This window comes from Botryllus schlosseri, chromosome 1, assembly GCF_051294905.1.
Source record: "Botryllus schlosseri isolate E-star chromosome 1, Bs_hap1, whole genome shotgun sequence".
NCBI classification, from domain to species: Eukaryota; Metazoa; Chordata; class Ascidiacea; order Stolidobranchia; family Styelidae; genus Botryllus; species Botryllus schlosseri.
The window spans coordinates 267,849-287,961 of NC_137236.1; the positions used below are offsets into that span (position 1 = coordinate 267,849).

The 20,113-nt window shown below is 38.0% G+C and overlaps 1 protein-coding gene across 2 annotated transcripts in view; it reads right to left on the reverse strand.

Moving 5' to 3' along the window:
- The window catches only part of LOC145444072 (uncharacterized), a 94,601-nt gene that overhangs the window by 4,389 nt on the left and 70,099 nt on the right, over positions 1 to 20,113 (reverse strand). Inside the window, exon 3 of one of the 2 annotated variants that reach the window (XM_080322081.1) lies at positions 197 to 270. The exons of the other annotated variant lie outside the window; for it this stretch is intronic. Within the exon in view, the coding sequence (XP_080178207.1) occupies positions 215 to 270 (56 nt within the window). The 3' untranslated portion in view covers positions 197 to 214. Of the gene's footprint in view, positions 1 to 196; positions 271 to 20,113 lie in introns of those variants that run through there. 2 annotated transcript variants of the gene reach the window in all.

The window sequence follows — 20,113 nt, forward strand, 5'->3', positions numbered from 1 at the left end:
AGATACGTGTGATGCACCCTTGTCAACGTTATGACGTCACTATCCGACATCACATCAGTTAATATTGTATATTAATTTATATAATGCACAGTTTGCGTCACAATATTTCTAAGCTGTTGTTTAAAACCAGATGTGCATGAGAATGGATCGGCGATGTAATGGAAAGATAAATCTCAATTCTCATTTTAGAACGGTCAGACTCCGCAACATCTGCTCACCTATGATAAAAATCCCAGTCGAGTCGGCTCCAGGCATCCGTTTCTCGGATAACTGAAATAAGAAATAAGTTATATAGCTGAAAATGCTTGTTAGCAAAAGATGTATGCATCCTATGAATTGTGCTCTGTTGCTGAGCCTATTGCGTAATATCTGAAACAATCATCAGGCTCAAAGAGAGTTGAAATCATCAAAAATATAAATGAATTGTATCCTACGATACACGGTGGTTTAGTTATGGTAAGTAAGCGTACGGAAGTTGCACTTATCTACAATTTTAAAACCGAATCCTATTCCTGATGATACATTCAAATCCAAGTGCAAATCCATATTTTATTTTGTCTCGCGTCCATATCCACGTCCAATCCGGTAATGGCTGAAACTTGATCAAAAAGTCGCACGAAAATGAAAGTTACGTGAAATTCTATGTCAAAGTACGGATGAAAATCCATCTTCGAATGAATCATAAACCATTATCTATAGCAGTGGTTTCCAACTTGAGCGATTTTGCGGTCTAGGAGGGCGAAAATGACGAAGGGGGCGATGGGTGAAAATGGACAAAGGGTGCGACAGGGGGCTAAAATAGCGAAGGGGACAATAGGGGGTCGATGGCGCTTTAAAACGACCATATCGGAGTCAAGTCGGAGAAATGAACTTTTTTAGTCAACCCACGAAAATTTAACTGCAAAAGTGTAAAAATTCGATATCTGGCCGAAAAGTTTACCTTTTTTTATTCAACCCGCCGGTGATTACAGTTTATATGCCCATTTTTCAGATCACAAAATTTGAGGGGAGATGATCGGTGTGGTGCTTGAAAATGGGGCATTGAGTCGAAAAAGGTTGGGAACCACTGATCTAAAGCCAGGCAAAAGAGATGACACGTGACCTCAATACCATAGAGATGCATAGAGTGGATTCGCAAAATCGTGAAATTATTTGTTATAGTTTCCGTTCAAAAGTGGTGGCTTTCAAAGGGAATATTGCTGCGGCTAAAATGTTTTTCACACTCTCCACTTTTATTTCAGACAACGTTATATTTAGAGCGCAGTGTCCTTTTAATGTGTTATAGTAATGTCAGTGGGCAGTGAAATGAGAAATTACACATAATATGATGCCCTGGCTGTACAATGTATATTACGTACGTCTAATCCAATTAGATATGGGAATGAGTGAAAGTAACTCTAATCTATTTGTAAAACATTCCCTGCAATATGCAGCTAATTATTTACGTATTGTCAATCGATTCGATTCACTAAATTTATATTCGATTTATATTCGCACCGGTTCCTCATTCTGTGAGGTACTTTCACAGAACGAATATGAACTCGCATATTCGTTTTCGTATCAAAGGGAAATCGACCACAAAGTAATTCCGAATGCTATTTTAGGATTTATAGTACTTGATTAGGTTGGACAAAACGATTTCGGAATTAATGCAATGTTGTTGATTACAATTCAGTTCTACCTAAAAGAATACACAATGCACAAATGCACATGAATGATGAAATGATTCGTATCAACGCCAATATAAAAAGTGGGATACTGTATGACATAAAACCACGAATCCTGCAGAGAGCTGCTCAATAACGAAGTAACTCTACTTTATCAGACTACCCAAGTAGTGCTGTCTACTTGCATCGCCTAATCAACAGGTTGTCATTTTAGACTACTTCTGTTTCTACTGCTTGTTACAGTTGTTAGTCAAAACTACTTACTTTATACAATATTGATTTTGAAAGTATCGAGTTGTTCCTAGCTGCGTATTCGTCATCGTTTTCAGTGAAATTCTTATAGGAGCCACCTTAAATAGCCCATGATTCACGGTGAATGCATGAATATATTTTCAAGATTCCACTCAATTGCAGTGTCATTAGTCATTTTGCATTTGCCGCAAAGACATATCTAGCAATTTCGAAAGTAGATATATCCTATAATCTGCTAAAATTATGCGTCCCTTAGACCAAATCTACTTTTTGAAACTACTTATTTCACTGCATTTCAGACTGATACATTTTCTACTTCCACCTCAAGTCAATTTGTGATTTCTTGGAAATTGCTACTTCTTCTTGTATATCAGCTGCAGCTTACGGCACTATTTATCGTTCTACATGAGTCTGAACTCTTGACTACTTTGACTACCTCTAATCATTGATGGACTTGTGTTGGCAACTTTCAGAACTAATCGGAGTCCGCTTGGTCACCAGATGTCGTAAATAAGCTGCATGAAGTAATAAATTTGTTCCATAGTTATAAAAGTATATGAAAGTGGTTTACAAGTTTCTTTGACTTATCGTCCCCTTATCAAGCTTGATATATCTTTATCACGCCCCATAATGGTAGAAGCACTATCAACAGCGAAGTACTTGTGCTTTTCTGTAGTACTTATTATTATATACTTGTTTCGATTACTCAAGTAGTTTTGAACGCATACTACCTCTACGTCAACAATTTTTTATGGTGAATACTAATTTATGCATATTTGACATTGTCAAGTGAAGTAGATTTTGACGCACTTCAACGATGCCTTGCTTCGAAATTGATATGCAAGCTCACAACCAGCAACGTGTGAGAGATCATGCCTGAATTCCCTACAACAATTAATTGTATTAAGAATGGGATATTGAATGAAATCAAAATTCATGAATACCGTGCGTTATCACAAAACCCCGATAACGATACTATGTCATGAATGAAACTAAAGCCTCATGATTTCTGGCGTTAGTAACGAATTGGACCTGAATTAATCATTTCATTCAAAGTGATCGGGCATATTTAATATACCTAATAAAACGCATCTAAAATACGATGCAACCAAACAATCACTCACAGTATAAAACTTCCAACTCAGTATCGAGATCATTTGCAATCTTCTTGACTTTCTGCAATTCGTCTTCTTTCAACATATCATCTTCTTCGTAATATATCAATGTAACTTTCTTCAAATTTGAGTTGTTGATGAGAGACGAAATGTCAACGAGAGAAGCAGGATGCCGTAATATACATCGGATATATTCGATCTGCAGTGAGAAATTATTACTATTCATATTGTGTATTACAATGATGCTTACCACTATTGTTGACCATTTCATCAGGGGCCATGATGTTTTACAATATACTTTAGATCGTGGGTGTCAAACATACGGCCCACCGGCAACATCCGGCCAGCTAGGATATTCTGAAAAAATGGCTGTATTATCTGGCACATTTCTAACAAATGTCGAGAATTTTAGTACGAAACACTTCCATTCTCTCAAGACAGAGAATGCCGAGCATGTTCATAGTAGAGGTATTCCGATATTGATTTTTACAGGCCGATACCGATAAATCGGCACACTCACAAGGCTGATACCGATATCATAGGTCAATATTAATACAGAAGGAGCGGAGAACAATTTCACCAAAAATATTATATACCAAGCAAGAGAGCACTTGTTCATGTCACAGAAAGCAGAAAAACAAACAAGAAACTGAAATTGAAAAGCAAAACGTGATACAGAATTAGGGATCATTCCAGGAAAAGTATATTGTAATGCAGAAAACAAATATTTTCTCTGCATGCTCACCCAGTTAAACTCGTACTGCATGGGTAAATCCGTCATATATCACCCTTTGCGTCGTAGATTTCTTGAGATTGAAAAATCGGAGCATTGAATTTCCGAAATTTTCGAATTTTTTTAAAATATAAAATATCGGCCGCGATATTTTATATAAGCGGGAAAGCTCTAAATATCGGCCTCGATAATCGGCCATGTCGATAATCGGTCGACCTTTAGTTCATAGGCCAAATTATAACCATCCGACAGTGGTGTTGAGGTTACACTGTAAGTAGTATAATAGATCGGTCGTGGTGTGCCATTGTGGCTTATGGGTGCGGCGGCACGGTGCCGAGAAACTCGTGGTGGCACGGTGACCCTTATCTCTTATGGGTGCGGTGGCACGGTGCCATTGTGTCTTATGGCTGTGGTGGCACGGTTACCTTTTCGGGTATAGGCTGCGGCGGCACGGTGCCGTGAAAACTCGTGGTGGCATGGTTACCTTTTCGGGTATAGGCGCGGTGACATGGTGACCTTTCAGGTAGAGATGATTTGACTAACGTTGTGGGTATAGGCGGCGGCGGCACGGTGTCAGGTAGAGATGATTTGACTAACGTTGTGGGTATAGGCGGCGGCGGCACGGTGTTGAAAATGCATCAGGTATGGTAAATAGTGACGTGAATGGTTCTTAGTTAATGTGTATATTACAAATTATTAAATATGACCGATTCGAGTTAATCCCAACGTTTACGGTGAGTACGACAATGATATATCGTTATTCTTATGGCGGGGGTGGCATGCGGCTATTTGTGTCTTGTGGTCGCACGGTAACCCTTTCAGGTAGAGATGATTTGACTAACGTTGTGGGTATAGGCGCGGCGGCCCGGTGTTGAATATGTACCAGATGAATAGTCATGTGAATGTACCTTTGTTAATGTGTATATCGTAAATTATTATATATGATGTAGTTTAGTCGTGACAAATGACCGATCGCGTTCTAAGTCTTTCCTCACTATTGATCACTAGCTGAATAGTACTTTCAGATCGGGTTATTCGCGCCTTGTATCCCGCTGTTTCGCACCTACAGAATAGTCGTTATTCTTATGGGCGCGGCGATGATTCGTACTTTCGTTTATAGACTGCAGGCGGCATGTCGTACTTTCACCAAAAAGGGTGTGAAATAGTTTGCTAAATCTAGGAATCAGTCGCATAGTAATGTTTGGACAATTAGATTACCACAGTACCGGCGTAGACGGCGATACGAATATCAACAATAGCCGCGTTCACAAACTAACACTTCAAATAGGTGTGAAATAGGTTGCAAACCCCGCGATTGCTGACAAGATAATGTCTCGGACATACGCGACTTGATGTTACAGGCATGCCGATCGCTCACGAGGTATTATTTTGGTAATTAGTTTGTCGCAGATCTAGATTTCACTGGTAAGATTTAATATGTAACGAATAACAGAACCGTCGCAGACGGTGATTCTGATACCGACAAATTCTCACTTATTTCTGATCCAACCCTAATCCTCTGTGAAGTTGACGCTTATTCAAAAAGGTGTGAAATAATTGTAAAAATCCTACGTCGCTGACACGATAATGCATCAGACATAGCGATCTAGTTATAGTACGGTGTCGGAATCCATTCGCGAGATGTTCTATAGGTAAATTGAGATAATCCAAAACCGAATATTTTGACTTTGGCGTAGTGTGAATTGAAATAGGATTGACAAACATGACTACCAACTTTCCCACAGTCCCGTTTCGATATTATACGTACATTGATTTGAAACAAGTAATGAAACATTGCAACTCTATTCGCGATCCCGCTTTCCGTTTGTCAAAGAGATATTTTAACATCTTACCATACTCAAAAGAATTATTCACAACATTAACAATTGTTAAAAATCTAGTTTTCACTTACTTGATTATATCACTGCAACTCGCAAACTTGAATTAATTCATCCTGAATGTACTCATATGACCGATAATTTTTATTCGACTGTAAAAGTCGTTACTAATCTATAACACAAAGTAATTACTACTCGGTACATATACGACTTGACATAACCTATTAGATTTTGAGTATACGAGATTTGAATGTCTGAACAATAACTGAGAATTAAATAATCGCAAGTGAATCCGTATATTACAGCGTAAAAGATATTGGAATGTCAGCAACTCTGTACGGTCATAGTTACTACCACATTACCTAATTTACCCGGCCAACTCGTCATGATCATCCCTGAAATCAACACAAACATGACCACTGACTTGAGTTAACCACAAAACAGCATCAAGTTTTAAATCCACTTGTAGCTTACGGATTATTTGAATGCTGGTTATGTTTTGTTGTAATTGAGTGTACAGAAATAATATTACATCTCGACATCTTACCATCTTACGATATTCAAAGAGTCAACCTCAAAAACATTGTCAAGTAAATCCGTTACCCGACCAAATCAAACAGTATCAGTATGAAAAACAGCCAAGCATACACGAGTCCATACAATCACTAAAACCTAAAATCCATAACAAGTTCGGTTTTACTCATATCCCTACGACGCATCTTTTTTTATTCAACTTTAAAAGTCGTTACTATTCTGTAAGATAGAGGAATTACTACGTGGTATATTCTGCAAGACAAAGTAATTATTACTCGATATATTTTGTAAGACAAAAGTAATTACTACTCGGTGTAGGTGACTTGAGAATAACATAATATGTTTGAGTATACGAGATTTGAAAGTCTGATCAACGTAGTTGCGACTTCATTTCTTACAATCGAACGCTGGTGTTATATTCAAAGTTATCATGCTGTAAACATAAGGATTGACACATTGATTTGACATATGAGATTTTGTAATAGTTGATCATGACTTAATTAATAAATTATTTGCGTTAATTAGACCCGGCGTTGTGGTAAATGTTATGACAGCAACAAACTTTTCAGTACCATTGTTATTAACATATTGAGTTGTAAACTATGTGTGTCTAAAATGTTCTCGATTGGAAAATTATTCAACCTTGGTACAAATCACTCTGGGTATTACGGATATCAGAAAATATTTTACAAATGTAATTGTTTCCAGTACTCAAGACTAAAGATGAAACAACAATTTCGTTTGCTGATTAACAACCGGTGCAATACTGTATTGTCGGGATCTGCGGTGAGAATTGAAACATACGCACATTACGCAGTACGAAAATATCACTTCGGCTCCGGGAGGAGTAATTTAATCCGTGTTAAACTCTGTTCACGCTCTCTGTCGAAAATGTGCGAAATTTAAAAACATTACGAGGTCACACTCTAAGACTTTGATCATCAAAAAGTAAATAGAGGTATCTTTACTGGACGGATTCTATTCAACCGGTCTTGATTAATACAAAACCCCCCATAACAATAATATCGACGTATGTGCTACACTGAAATCTACAAAAATGTGTTTGTATTGCTGTTCATAGTAGCGATATCGATTTGAACCTCCAGAATAATTGTCATCATGTAACCAAACTAAGGAAAGTTGTTGTCAATTTGTATGATGTTCACTGAATGCGTACTAGAACTAATTGTGTAACGCACACGATCAGAGAAATTGGAAATTTTCCCATTGTCATTCGTCACAATACTCGGCCACTAAAATACGTTACTTGGATGTGATTGAATCGCTGGTAGTTAACTCGATTAATCAAACCCCTAAGAAATTTCACTCACTCATTGGATATTAAACAGTGTCGCCTAATCGGTGTGGGTCGCTTTTTCTAAATACAAATCATACCTGACCATCGCTGATAATTAACTCGGTAAATCAAAACCCTAAGAAATTTCACTCACTCGTTGGATATTAAACAGTGTCGCTTAATCGGTGTAGATCGTTTTTCTAAATGCAAATCATACCTGATCAACAGAAAACAATTTTCACTCACCTTGTAATGAAGCCAAGTGGTGGACCTTCGTTCAATATTTTGTTTGTGTCAAATACTTTGCAATAAACACACTGGAGTGGTCGAGCTTTACATCAGCAGACTGTAATCTGTAAATCAAGCTTACATCCGACTTGTAACTGTATCGTTTACCTAACCGAGTTGTATGCAGAGTTTGATATTTTTTGTTATTTGGTAATTGCTGAATATACTACTTCGAAATACCCCCTTGAACGTAATTTCCATCATCGTAATAATCGAAGTACATTTGTGTCGAATTCGTAACAACCGACTATGACATGATAAATTTTTTACAAGTTATGCTTGGAAGGTTGGTTGTATATCACGAAAAATAATTACCGCTCATTTTGATACTGTTATCCATTGTTCGGTATTTTCAAACGAGTAAAATTTATTACTTGAGTTACTCCGCTTAATGCAAATGTAAACACAACCGCCTTTCAACATCACAAAGACATCGATACAAAGTATACAAGCAAACGCAACAAGTTTTACTTTTGTAGGTTGTGTATGATTATCCTGCATAACTCATTTCTTACCAAAGTCATATGAAATATATTCATGTTACACGAAAATATTCCCATGCTACAAACCTATACAAGGATTGGTGGCGCTTTCAAAATGTTTCGATACCACAAGAACTTTATTGTCTGAATAATCAAATAGTTCAACACAGAACTAGTACTAACAGAAACATCAGAGTTGTTTACACAAAACTTTGTATGTGTACAGTATGCGAATACCATGTGTAAGTCCAGCACAATTTTGGTATCCATCCGGGTTTAGTTAACACAATTTACGACACCGAGGTCACCTCATCTTTCGTAAGACAACAAACCAACCAAGGTTTCAGGATATGTCCATGTCATAGCAATAAATCAGCTACTCCAACAACAGAGTACATATGTTTTCTAGTTACGGTGCTTACATCTTACACACAAATCAATCTACTTTGCTAACAAAAAGTGCTGGGTCATCAAGTGATTGCCCTAACAACAAAACAGCTAAACGTACTATCATACAAAATGGCCGTTATAGTCACAAGGTACATGATACAAGTAACAAGTCTCGAGAATCCAGTTATTGAAAAAACATGAAAGTGTTTCTCCTGCGCCAAGTCGTTATGTTGACGAAAGCGTATATTGTAATATCATGATCGATTTGCATTCGTTGGTCACAAAATGTCACTACTCTAAATAATTATTTTTCACTCAAACACAAACACATACTTGTCACCAATCGTTTTCATCAAGCACGAGTTCAAGAAACCTGCTACGACATGAATTCCGATTTAGTTTTACAAATATTTTATAATTGTTTTTTATTAACACTATATCAATGTCATCAAGTTGAGTGTTTACGATATTAGTGTGTAGGTGTGTGTGTCATACTTGGAGGATCCGTATTACAATTGACTCGAATTGACTAAATGTAAGAAGGGTTGAAATGTTTCGAATCGATTCATAAGTGGTCTTCGTTGTGGTTTTCGTCGGACATACAGCACGAACTAACTGTAGACTCCTCTCTGTTGTGCAGCTACTCGGTAATCGAAATGCATTAACATGTAAACAACCATCTTGTTTCGTTACACCAAACATATGTTCACTGTCGCGATACTCTGCACAAGACGTGCAAATCCTTTTCACACTCGTAATAGTATACCAACGTCAAGCGATAACGTTTAACAAGACCAATGACACTGAACCCACGACGTTTACCTATGTAAAATTACCACTTTCACTTGTCAGTCCATCGTTTACCTGACTAAACATATTATTTTCCTTTGGAGATCTGACGTTTACCCAGAGTAAGAAACCATTTTCACTTGTAAATATATTTTTTCCTTGGCTAACAAACCTTTTTTCACTTGGAAATATATTTTTTCTCTGGGTAACAAACCTTTTTCACTTGGAAATATATTTTTTCTCTGGTTAACAAACCTTTTTCACTTGGAAATATATTTTTTCTCTGGTTAACAAACCTTTTTCACTTGGAAATATTTTTTTTTTCTCCGGTTAACAAACCTTTTTCACTTGGAAATATATTTTTTCTCTGGGCAACAAACCTTTTTCCCCGGGTAACAAACCATTTTTCGCTGAGCAACAAGCCATTTTCACTTGGTGGTCCGTCGTTTACCTGAGTAAAAATATCATTTTCCTTTGGAGATCTGGCGTTTACCCAGTGTAACAATGCATTTTCACTTGGAAAAATACTTTTACCTAGAGTAACTAATCATTTTCTCCTGGGTAACAATCCCTTTTCACTTGGAAATACATTTTTTCCCTGGGTAACAATACCATTTTGAAATCTGACAAACACACCGGCCAATTTGATATTTTTGTATATTGTTCCAACGAACAGTGACGGAAATATACACAGACTACCGGTTTCAGAGTATACCCATCGGTCGTATCACATCAATATCATCGGTTAACCACATACAATATGCTCTTGTACACCGAAATGCACGCTTTGGAAAATTGGACAATAGGCTTCGATAGTTCTGTGATGTCCGGGTTCGTGCTTTGGATTTTCCAGAGTCAAAATGTCTGAATAAAACACCTTCTCGACGATGGTCGGTATGTGGATAACGGTGTTCGGAAAACGGTTGGGTTTATGTCACCCATCGCGATAACAACTCCAGGTCGAGTTTTCTCCCACATGTTTACTATATTGTGTCTTTATTGGTCAATGTATGTCTCGACATTCAGTTTGAAATCGGAAACCCTGATAAAGTATGTAACCGGATCCGGATATCAACTGTGAATCGATAAACCAATGGACAATATTCAAAGTAAACATGTTACACCCTGTGTTTCCACTAAAAAATACCATCCAGACATACGTCGCGCTTGTTTGCCCACATCAGTATACGCGCAAATGGAGGTGTGTGACATGGCATGCAATGTGTTGGTATACAAACATCGGGGAGTAAGCCTTCGATCCACAGACATTATCATAGCCGGTAGTTTTGATGTAGATCGAATGTCACCTGATAAAAATGTCATACCAATAAGCCACATTGCAGGGTCAAATGACTGTCGCGCTATTACATCGATATTTCGGTACCGTTCACTGATTTACTCGATGGTGTTATCGTGTTGTAACATTGCAAGATAGTCATGACCCTATCTCCGGACAGACCACCCAGAGCAGTTGGATGCATCGGTCAATATCCGTCGTGTTGTCGACACCGAAGTTCTCTGCTGTACAGCGTTTGACCAATGTGAACTATCGAAGTATGGGTGCTCGAAATGATTGTGATCAGTCTTTCAGTCACGATGAATGGATGTCGCTACTCCCACATAACGACTCCAGATAAATATCGTGAACCGCGATTCTGTAAATCTCGGACTGATACTGTGATCCAGTAAGGTGTGTTTCTGTGGAATGAAGACTGCAATCGTACACCGCAATAGAACACTACCTCGTGATTTCACACACAATCATAAAACACATCGTCGTAAGGGTCCAGTTCGTCCGGTGACATTTCGAAACGGGCATCACCACAAGAGATCGGTAACATTTTGAAACGGCATCGTCACAAGGCTATTGACGTCGATTCTGTTGGTCATGTCAATCCGTTTCACAATCCGCCGTTTCTCAAGTCCCTGCACCATAGTGTTACGACACAGACAAGATGCGATGGTGGAAATAATAAAGTACGGAAGGCACACTTTGGTGTTATTTGACATGGATTTTACACCCGACGAACCTTACATTCGAGCGATGCATTGGAATGGCGCTTGCATTATTGACGTAGAAGGAACAGAAATGTATCGATTTGTCGGTTTCGTACATATCCAACAAAAATCTGGGTATATGAGTGTGCACGGTTCGCATATTCGACTGTGAACGCTCTATTGGTATATGTTGTACTCTATTTGTATATGTTCACTTTCACCGTCGTGCGAATAACCCATGTTACGGTTCCATGTTTGTGTGTCGGTATGTCATACTTCAGATTGACTCAGAGTCATTGCAATGTGGCTTATTGGTATGACATTTTTATCAGGTGACATTCGATCTACATCAAAACTACCGGCTATGATAATGTCTGTGGATCGAAGGCTTACTCCCCGATGTTTGTATACCAACACATTGCATGCCATGTCACACACCTCCATTTGCGCGTATACTGATGTGGGCAAACAAGCGCGACGTATGTCTGGATGGTATTTTTTAGTGGAAACACAGGGTGTAACATGTTTACTTTGAATATTGTCCATTGGTTTATCGATTCACAGTTGATATCCGGATCCGGTTACATACTTTATCAGGGTTTCCGATTTCAAACTGAATGTCGAGACATACATTGACCAATAAAGGCACAATATAGTAAACATGTGGGAGAAAACTCGACCTGGAGTTGTTATCGCGATGGGTGACATAAACCCAACCGTTTTCCGAACACCGTTATCCACATACCGACCATCGTCGAGGAGGTGTTTTATTCAGACATTTTGACTCTGGAAAATCCAAAGCACGAACCCGGACATCACAGAACTATCGAAGCCTATTGTCCAATTTTCCAAAGCGTGCATTTCGGTGTACAAGAGCATATTGTATGTGGTTAACCGATGATATTGATGTGATACGACCGATGGGTATACTCTGAAACCGGTAGTCTGTGTATATTTCCGTCACTGTTCGTTGGAACAATATACAAAAATATCAAATTGGCCGGTGTGTTTGTCAGATTTCAAAATGGTATTGTTACCCAGGGAAAAAATGTATTTCCAGGTGAAAAGGGATTGTTACCCAGGAGAAAATGATTAGTTACTCTAGGTAAAAGTATTTTTCCAAGTGAAAATGCATTGTTACACTGGGTAAACGCCAGATCTCCAAAGGAAAATGATATTTTTACTCAGGTAAACGACGGACCACCAAGTGAAAATGGCTTGTTGCTCAGCGAAAAAGGTTTGTTACCCGGGGAAAAAGGTTTGTTGCCCAGAGAAAAAATATATTTCCAAGTGAAAAAGGTTTGTTAACCGGAGAAAAAAAATATATTTCCAAGTGAAAAAGGTTTGTTAACCAGAGAAAAAATATATTTCCAAGTGAAAAAGGTTTGTTAACCAGAGAAAAAATATATTTCCAAGTGAAAAAGGTTTGTTACCCAGAGAAAAAATATATTTCCAAGTGAAAAAAGGTTTGTTAGCCAAGGAAAAAATATATTTACAAGTGAAAATGGTTTCTTACTCTGGGTAAACGTCAGATCTCCAAAGGAAAATAATATGTTTAGTCAGGTAAACGATGGACTGACAAGTGAAAGTGGTAATTTTACATAGGTAAACGTCGTGGGTTCAGTGTCATTGGTCTTGTTAAACGTTATCGCTTGACGTTGGTATACTATTACGAGTGTGAAAAGGATTTGCACGTCTTGTGCAGAGTATCGCGACAGTGAACATATGTTTGGTGTAACGAAACAAGATGGTTGTTTACATGTTAATGCATTTCGATTACCGAGTAGCTGCACAACAGAGAGGAGTCTACAGTTAGTTCGTGCTGTATGTCCGACGAAAACCACAACGAAGACCACTTATGAATCGATTCGAAACATTTCAACCCTTCTTACATTTAGTCAATTCGAGTAAATTGTAATACGGATCCTCCAAGTATGACACACACACCTACACACTAATATCGTAAACACTCAACTTGATGACATTGATATAGTGTTAATAAAAAACAATTATAAAATATTTGTAAAACTAAATCGGAATTCATGTCGTAGCAGGTTTCTTGAACTCGTGCTTGATGAAAACGATTGGTGACAAGTATGTGTTTGTGTTTGAGTGAAAAATAATTATTTAGAGTAGTGACATTTTGTGACCAACGAATGCAAATCGATCATGATATTACAATATACGCTTTCGTCAACATAACGACTTTGCGCAGGAGAAACACTTTCATCTTTTTTCAATAACTGGATTCTCGAGACTTGTTACTTGTATCATGTACCTGGTGACTATAACGGCCATTTTGTATGATAGTACGTTTAGCTGTTTTATTGTTAGGGCAATCACTTGATGACCCAGCACTTTTTGTTAGCAAAGTAGATTGATTTGTGTGTAAGATGTAAGCACCGTAACTAGAAAACATATGTACTCTGTTGTTGGAGTAGCTGATTTATTGCTATGACATGGACATATCCTGAAACCTTGGTTGGTTTGTTGTCTTACGAAAGATGAGGTGACCTCGGTGTCGTAAATTGTGTTAACTAAACCCGGATGGATACCACAATTGCGCTGGACTTACACATGGTATTCGCATACTGTACACATACAAAGTTTTGTGTAAACAACTCTGATGTTTCTGTTAGTACTAGTTCTGTGTTGAACTATTTGATTATTAAGATACATGAACACCCATTCAGACAATAAAGTTCTTGTGGTATCGAAACATTTTGAAAGCGCCACCAATCCTTGTATAGGTTTGTAGCATGGGAATATTTTCGTGTAACATGAATATATTTCATATGACTTTGGTAAGAAATGAGTTATGCAGGATAATCATACACAACCTACAAAAGTAAAACTTGTTGCGTTTGCTTGTATACTTTGTATCGATGTCTTTGTGATGTTGAAAGGCGGTTGTGTTTACATTTGCATTAAGCGGAGTAACTCAAGTAATAAATTTTACTCGTTTGAAAATACCGAACAATGGATAACAGTATCAATATGAGCGGTAATTATTTTTCGTGATATACAACCAACCTTCCAAGCATGATTTGCATTTAGAAAAACGATCTACACCGATTAAGCGACACTGTTTAATATCCAACGAGTGAGTGAAATTTCTTAGGGTTTTGATTTACCGAGTTAATTATCAGCGATGGTCAGGTATGATTTGTATTTAGAAAAAGCGACCCACACCGATTAGGCGACACTGTTTAATATCCAATGAGTGAGTGAAATTTCTTAGGGGTTTGATTAATCGAGTTAACTACCAGCGATTCAATCACATCCAAGTAACGTATTTTAGTGGCCGAGTATTGTGACGAATGACAATGGGAAAATTTCCAATTTCTCTGATCGTGTGCGTTACACAATTAGTTCTAGTACGCATTCAGTGAACATCATACAAATTGACAACAACTTTCCTTAGTTTGGTTACATGATGACGATTATTCTGGAGGTTCAAATCGATATCGCTACTATGAACAGCAATACAAACACATTTTTGTAGATTTCAGTGTAGCACATACTTCGATATTATTGTTATGGGTTTTGTATTAATCAAGACCGGTTGAATAGAATCCGTCCAGTAAAGATACCTCTATTTACTTTTTGATGATCAAAGTCTTAGAGTGTGACCTCGTAATGTTTTTAAATTTCGCACATTTTCGACAGAGAGCGTGAACAGAGTTTAACACGGATTAAATTACTCCTCCCGGAGCCGAAGTGATATTTTCGTACTTTGTAATGTGCGTATGTTTCAATTCTCACCGCAGATCCCGACAATACAGTATTGCACCGGTTGTTAATCAGCAAACGAAATTGTTGTTTCATCTTTAGTCTTGAGTACTGGAAACAATTACATTTGTAAAATATTTTCTGATATCCGTAATACCCAGAGTGATTTGTACCAAGGTTGAATAATTTTCCGATCGAGAACATTTTAGACACACATAGTTTACAACTCAATATGTTAATAACAATGGTACTGAAAAGTTTGTTGCTGTCATAACATTTACCACAACGCCGGGTCTAATTAACGCAAATAATTTATTAATTAAGTCATGATCAACTATTACAAAATCTCATATGTCAAATCAATGTGTCAATCCTTATGTTTACAGCATGATAACTTTGAATATAACACCAGCGTTCGATTGTAAGAAATGAAGTCGCAACTACGTTGATCAGACTTTCAAATCTCGTATACTCAAACATAATATGTTATTCTCAAGTCACCTACACCGAGTAGTAATTACTTTTGTCTTACAAAATATATCGAGTAATAATTACTTTGTCTTGCAGAATATACCACGTAGTAATTCCTCTATCTTACAGAATAGTAACGACTTTTAAAGTTGAATAAAAAAAGATGCGTCGTAGGGATATGAGTAAAACCGAACTTGTTATGGATTTTAGGTTTTAGTGATTGTATGGACTCGTGTATGCTTGGCTGTTTTTCATACTGATACTGTTTGATTTGGTCGGGTAACGGATTTACTTGACAATGTTTTTGTGGTTGACTCTTTGAATATCGTAAGATGGTAAGATGTCGAGATGTAATATTATTTCTGTACACTCAATTACAACAAAACATAACCAGCATTCAAATAATCCGTAAGCTACAAGTGGATTTAAAACTTGATGCTGTTTTGTGGTTAACTCAAGTCAGTGGTCATGTTTGTGTTGATTTCAGGGATGATCATGACGAGTTGGCCGGGTAAATTAGGTAATGTGGTAGTAACTATGACCGTACAGAGTTGCTGACATTCCAATATCTTTTACGCTGTAATATACGGATTCACTTGCGATTATTTAATTCTCAGTTATTGTTCAGACATTCAAATCTCGTATACTCAAAATCTAATAGGTTATGTCAAGTCGTATATGTACCGAGTAGTAATTACTTTGTGTTATAGATTAGTAACGACTTTTACAGTCGAATAAAAATTATCGGTCATATGAGTACATTCAGGATGAATTAATTCAAGTTTGCGAGTTGCAGTGATATAATCAAGTAAGTGAAAACTAGATTTTTAACAATTGTTAATGTTGTGAATAATTCTTTTGAGTATGGTAAGATGTTAAAATATCTCTTTGACAAACGGAAAGCGGGATCGCGAATAGAGTTGCAATGTTTCATTACTTGTTTCAAATCAATGTACGTATAATATCGAAACGGGACTGTGGGAAAGTTGGTAGTCATGTTTGTCAATCCTATTTCAATTCACACTACGCCAAAGTCAAAATATTCGGTTTTGGATTATCTCAATTTACCTATAGAACATCTCGCGAATGGATTCCGACACCGTACTATAACTAGATCGCTATGTCTGATGCATTATCGTGTCAGCGACGTAGGATTTTTACAATTATTTCACACCTTTTTGAATAAGCGTCAATTTCACAGAGGATTAGGGTTGGATCAGAAATAGGGGAGATGTGGTACCGATGGATCACTGGGACCGAAAATACTTGAAAAATTCACCATGATGATTCCATGATTACACTCCGTGAATTTGTCTACAATTACATGCTTTTGGAATCTTTCCTCACATGCAAAAAAATTCGACCTGCGTCAGTTATGCGGTCCGTGACGAATGATTTACGTTTTAGGGGGTGTAAAGTAAATTTGGATCGACATTTGCATTTTTCTATATCACCTTTCAGACTGACAAACCCGCCATGATTTTTGATGTGAAGTATAAGGCTTGTATCAAGGTATGTAACGGCACATATTTTTTTAATCAATACCATCATCGAGTGGACTATTTCTAGTCAATTACAATATTTATGGGGTGGGGGACCTATGGTACCATCGCCAAATCAAGCAAAATAGATGGACCAACTAATCACTTAACAACAGAAACTCGCCTACATATATATAGGCTGTAAATCAAAGTTACCTGTGGTGTTTCATCGCTATCACGAGGTAGTTGAAAGTCAAAATGTCGATTTGCGGGTAATATATATGTGGCATTAATTTTGTAAATTTAGGCGTAAATCAAAACATGATTTGATGCCAACATTTGAGTTGATATAATCTATTTTATTCTTGAAGATCGTAACGAAACATTCTTCATTGGCTTGCTGTAGCTTAGCTTATAGTACACAACAAAACAATTGACAAATTTGAGTTTTTGAGCGTATGAATCATAGGTTCCATGGCCGTGTGCCATAGGACCCACCGGGTGGGGACCGATGACACGTTCGAGCAACAAATTTTAAACGTTTATAAATATTTTTTGAAAAGGCGGATATTCATGTAAATGTCTGCGATAGGTAGAGCTTGTATCGAAGTGTTGAGACAGCAAAAGATATGCTATTCTCGGCTGAAGATTTGAGGGCCAGAGACCATTTTGCAATTTTTGATCCATCGGTACCACATCTCCCCTAAGTGAGAATTTGTCGGTATTAGAATCACCGTCTGCGACGGTTCTGTTATTCGTTACATATTAAATCTTACCAGTGAAATCTAGATCTGCGACAAACTAATTACCAAAATAATACCTCGTGAGCGATCGGCATGCCTGTAACATCAAGTCGCGTATGTCCGAGACATTATCTTGTCAGCAATCGCGGGGTTTGCAACCTATTTCACACCTATTTGAAGTGTTAGTTTGTGAACGCGGCTATTGTTGATATTCGTATCGCCGTCTACGCCGGTACTGTGGTAATCTAATTGTCCAAACATTACTATGCGACTGATTCCTAGATTTAGCAAACTATTTCACACCCTTTTTGGTGAAAGTACGACATGCCGCCTGCAGTCTATAAACGAAAGTACGAATCATCGCCGCGCCCATAAGAATAACGACTATTCTGTAGGTGCGAAACAGCGGGATACAAGGCGCGAATAACCCGATCTGAAAGTACTATTCAGCTAGTGATCAATAGTGAGGAAAGACTTAGAACGCGATCGGTCATTTGTCACGACTAAACTACATCATATATAATAATTTACGATATACACATTAACAAAGGTACATTCACATGACTATTCATCTGGTACATATTCAACACCGGGCCGCCGCACCTATACCCACAACGTTAGTCAAATCATCTCTACCTGAAAGGGTTAACGTGCGACCACAAGACACAAATAGCCGCATGCCACCCCCGCCATAAGAATAACGATATATCATTGTCGTACTCACCGTAAACGTTGGGATTAACTCGAATCGGTCATATTTAATAATTTGTAATATACACATTAACTAAGAACCATTCACGTCACTATTTACCATACCTGATGCATTTTCAACACCGTGCCGCCGCCGCCTATACCCACAACGTTAGTCAAATCATCTCTACCTGACACCGTGCCGCCGCCGCCTATACCCACAACGTTAGTCAAATCATCTCTACCTGAAAGGTCACCATGTCACCGCGCCTATACCCGAAAAGGTAACCATGCCACCACGAGTTTTCACGGCACCGTGCCGCCGCAGCCTATACCCGAAAAGTTAACCGTGCCACCACAGCCATAAGACACAATGGCACCGTGCCACCGCACCCATAAGAGATAAGGGTCACCGTGCCACCACGAGTTTCTCGGCACCGTGCCGCCGCACCCATAAGCCACAATGGCACACCACGACCGATCTATTATACTACTACTGTAGACACCATATCAGCAACAAGTCAATGCAATTGACAATAGTGTTACCATATGACCTCTTTTTTCAAAGTATTCTCAGAGCAAGCACAAATGTCCTCTTCTTTGTGAATTTATCCTCTGTTTTGAAAATTTTGGTTGAATGTATGTGAAAATTAAACTGAGAAATTGGAAATAAGTACTGAAGTAACGCTCCGGCAGGTGTTTCGAGAGTTGACCCAGAATGGTGACCTTTTTTTTACTCAACCAACTACAAAATTGGAACAAATTTGACAATTTTTTAAAATTTAACTTCTGCATTGCAAGTCTGAATTTTATTTAAATGGTATCCTCTTTTCAGATCCCAAAACATGGTAACCCTAATCGACACTAAATTCTGAGAAGGCGAAAAAGTGCTCGATGAGTACACAGTTACATGCAAAAACGGACCACAAAGTAGTTATATGTAGAAGTGGATAATATAATTATTACACCAAAATATAATTCAAATATCTGTGGTTGCACTCCTTTTGCGCTTATGAGTCAACATCTCCTTGGCTTCCAGAGAAACCCGAATCAAGATGTAAAAATGATGAAGCAAATTTCAACGTCCACGTTTACGGTTAAATCGCTTGTATTTCTCACAACGCTTACACAGGAATGTCGGATTCCGACTAAAACAAAGCAAGCATGGCATTTCGCCAACGTATATCGTCGGTCGGCCAGTCATCGTAATTTAGCCAATTCGGTTGTTTGCGAATAATAAAGGTATTGATTGATTGGAACCAGATGGCCGTGATATAACGTGATTATTATAATGAGTATAAGCTTTATAATTAGGTATTCAAGTGAAAAACAAGGGCATGGATTTTAAGGAAAAATTTTGGAATCATTTGACTGGTCCGGCCCGCGAGTGCTCTGAAAGTTTGACCATGACCCGCAACGTCAGTTGAGTTTGACACCCCTGCTTTAGATGAATATATTACCAGGAATCAGGAACTCCGCAACTGCGGTGGATATCTCGGGCATGGAATAGAACTTAATTCACGTGGATGGGACACGTACTGTACGGGCAGAACTAAATGATAAACGCGCGATGGTTTGAGGAGAACGTTCAATATATCCAATGCAACTGAAAC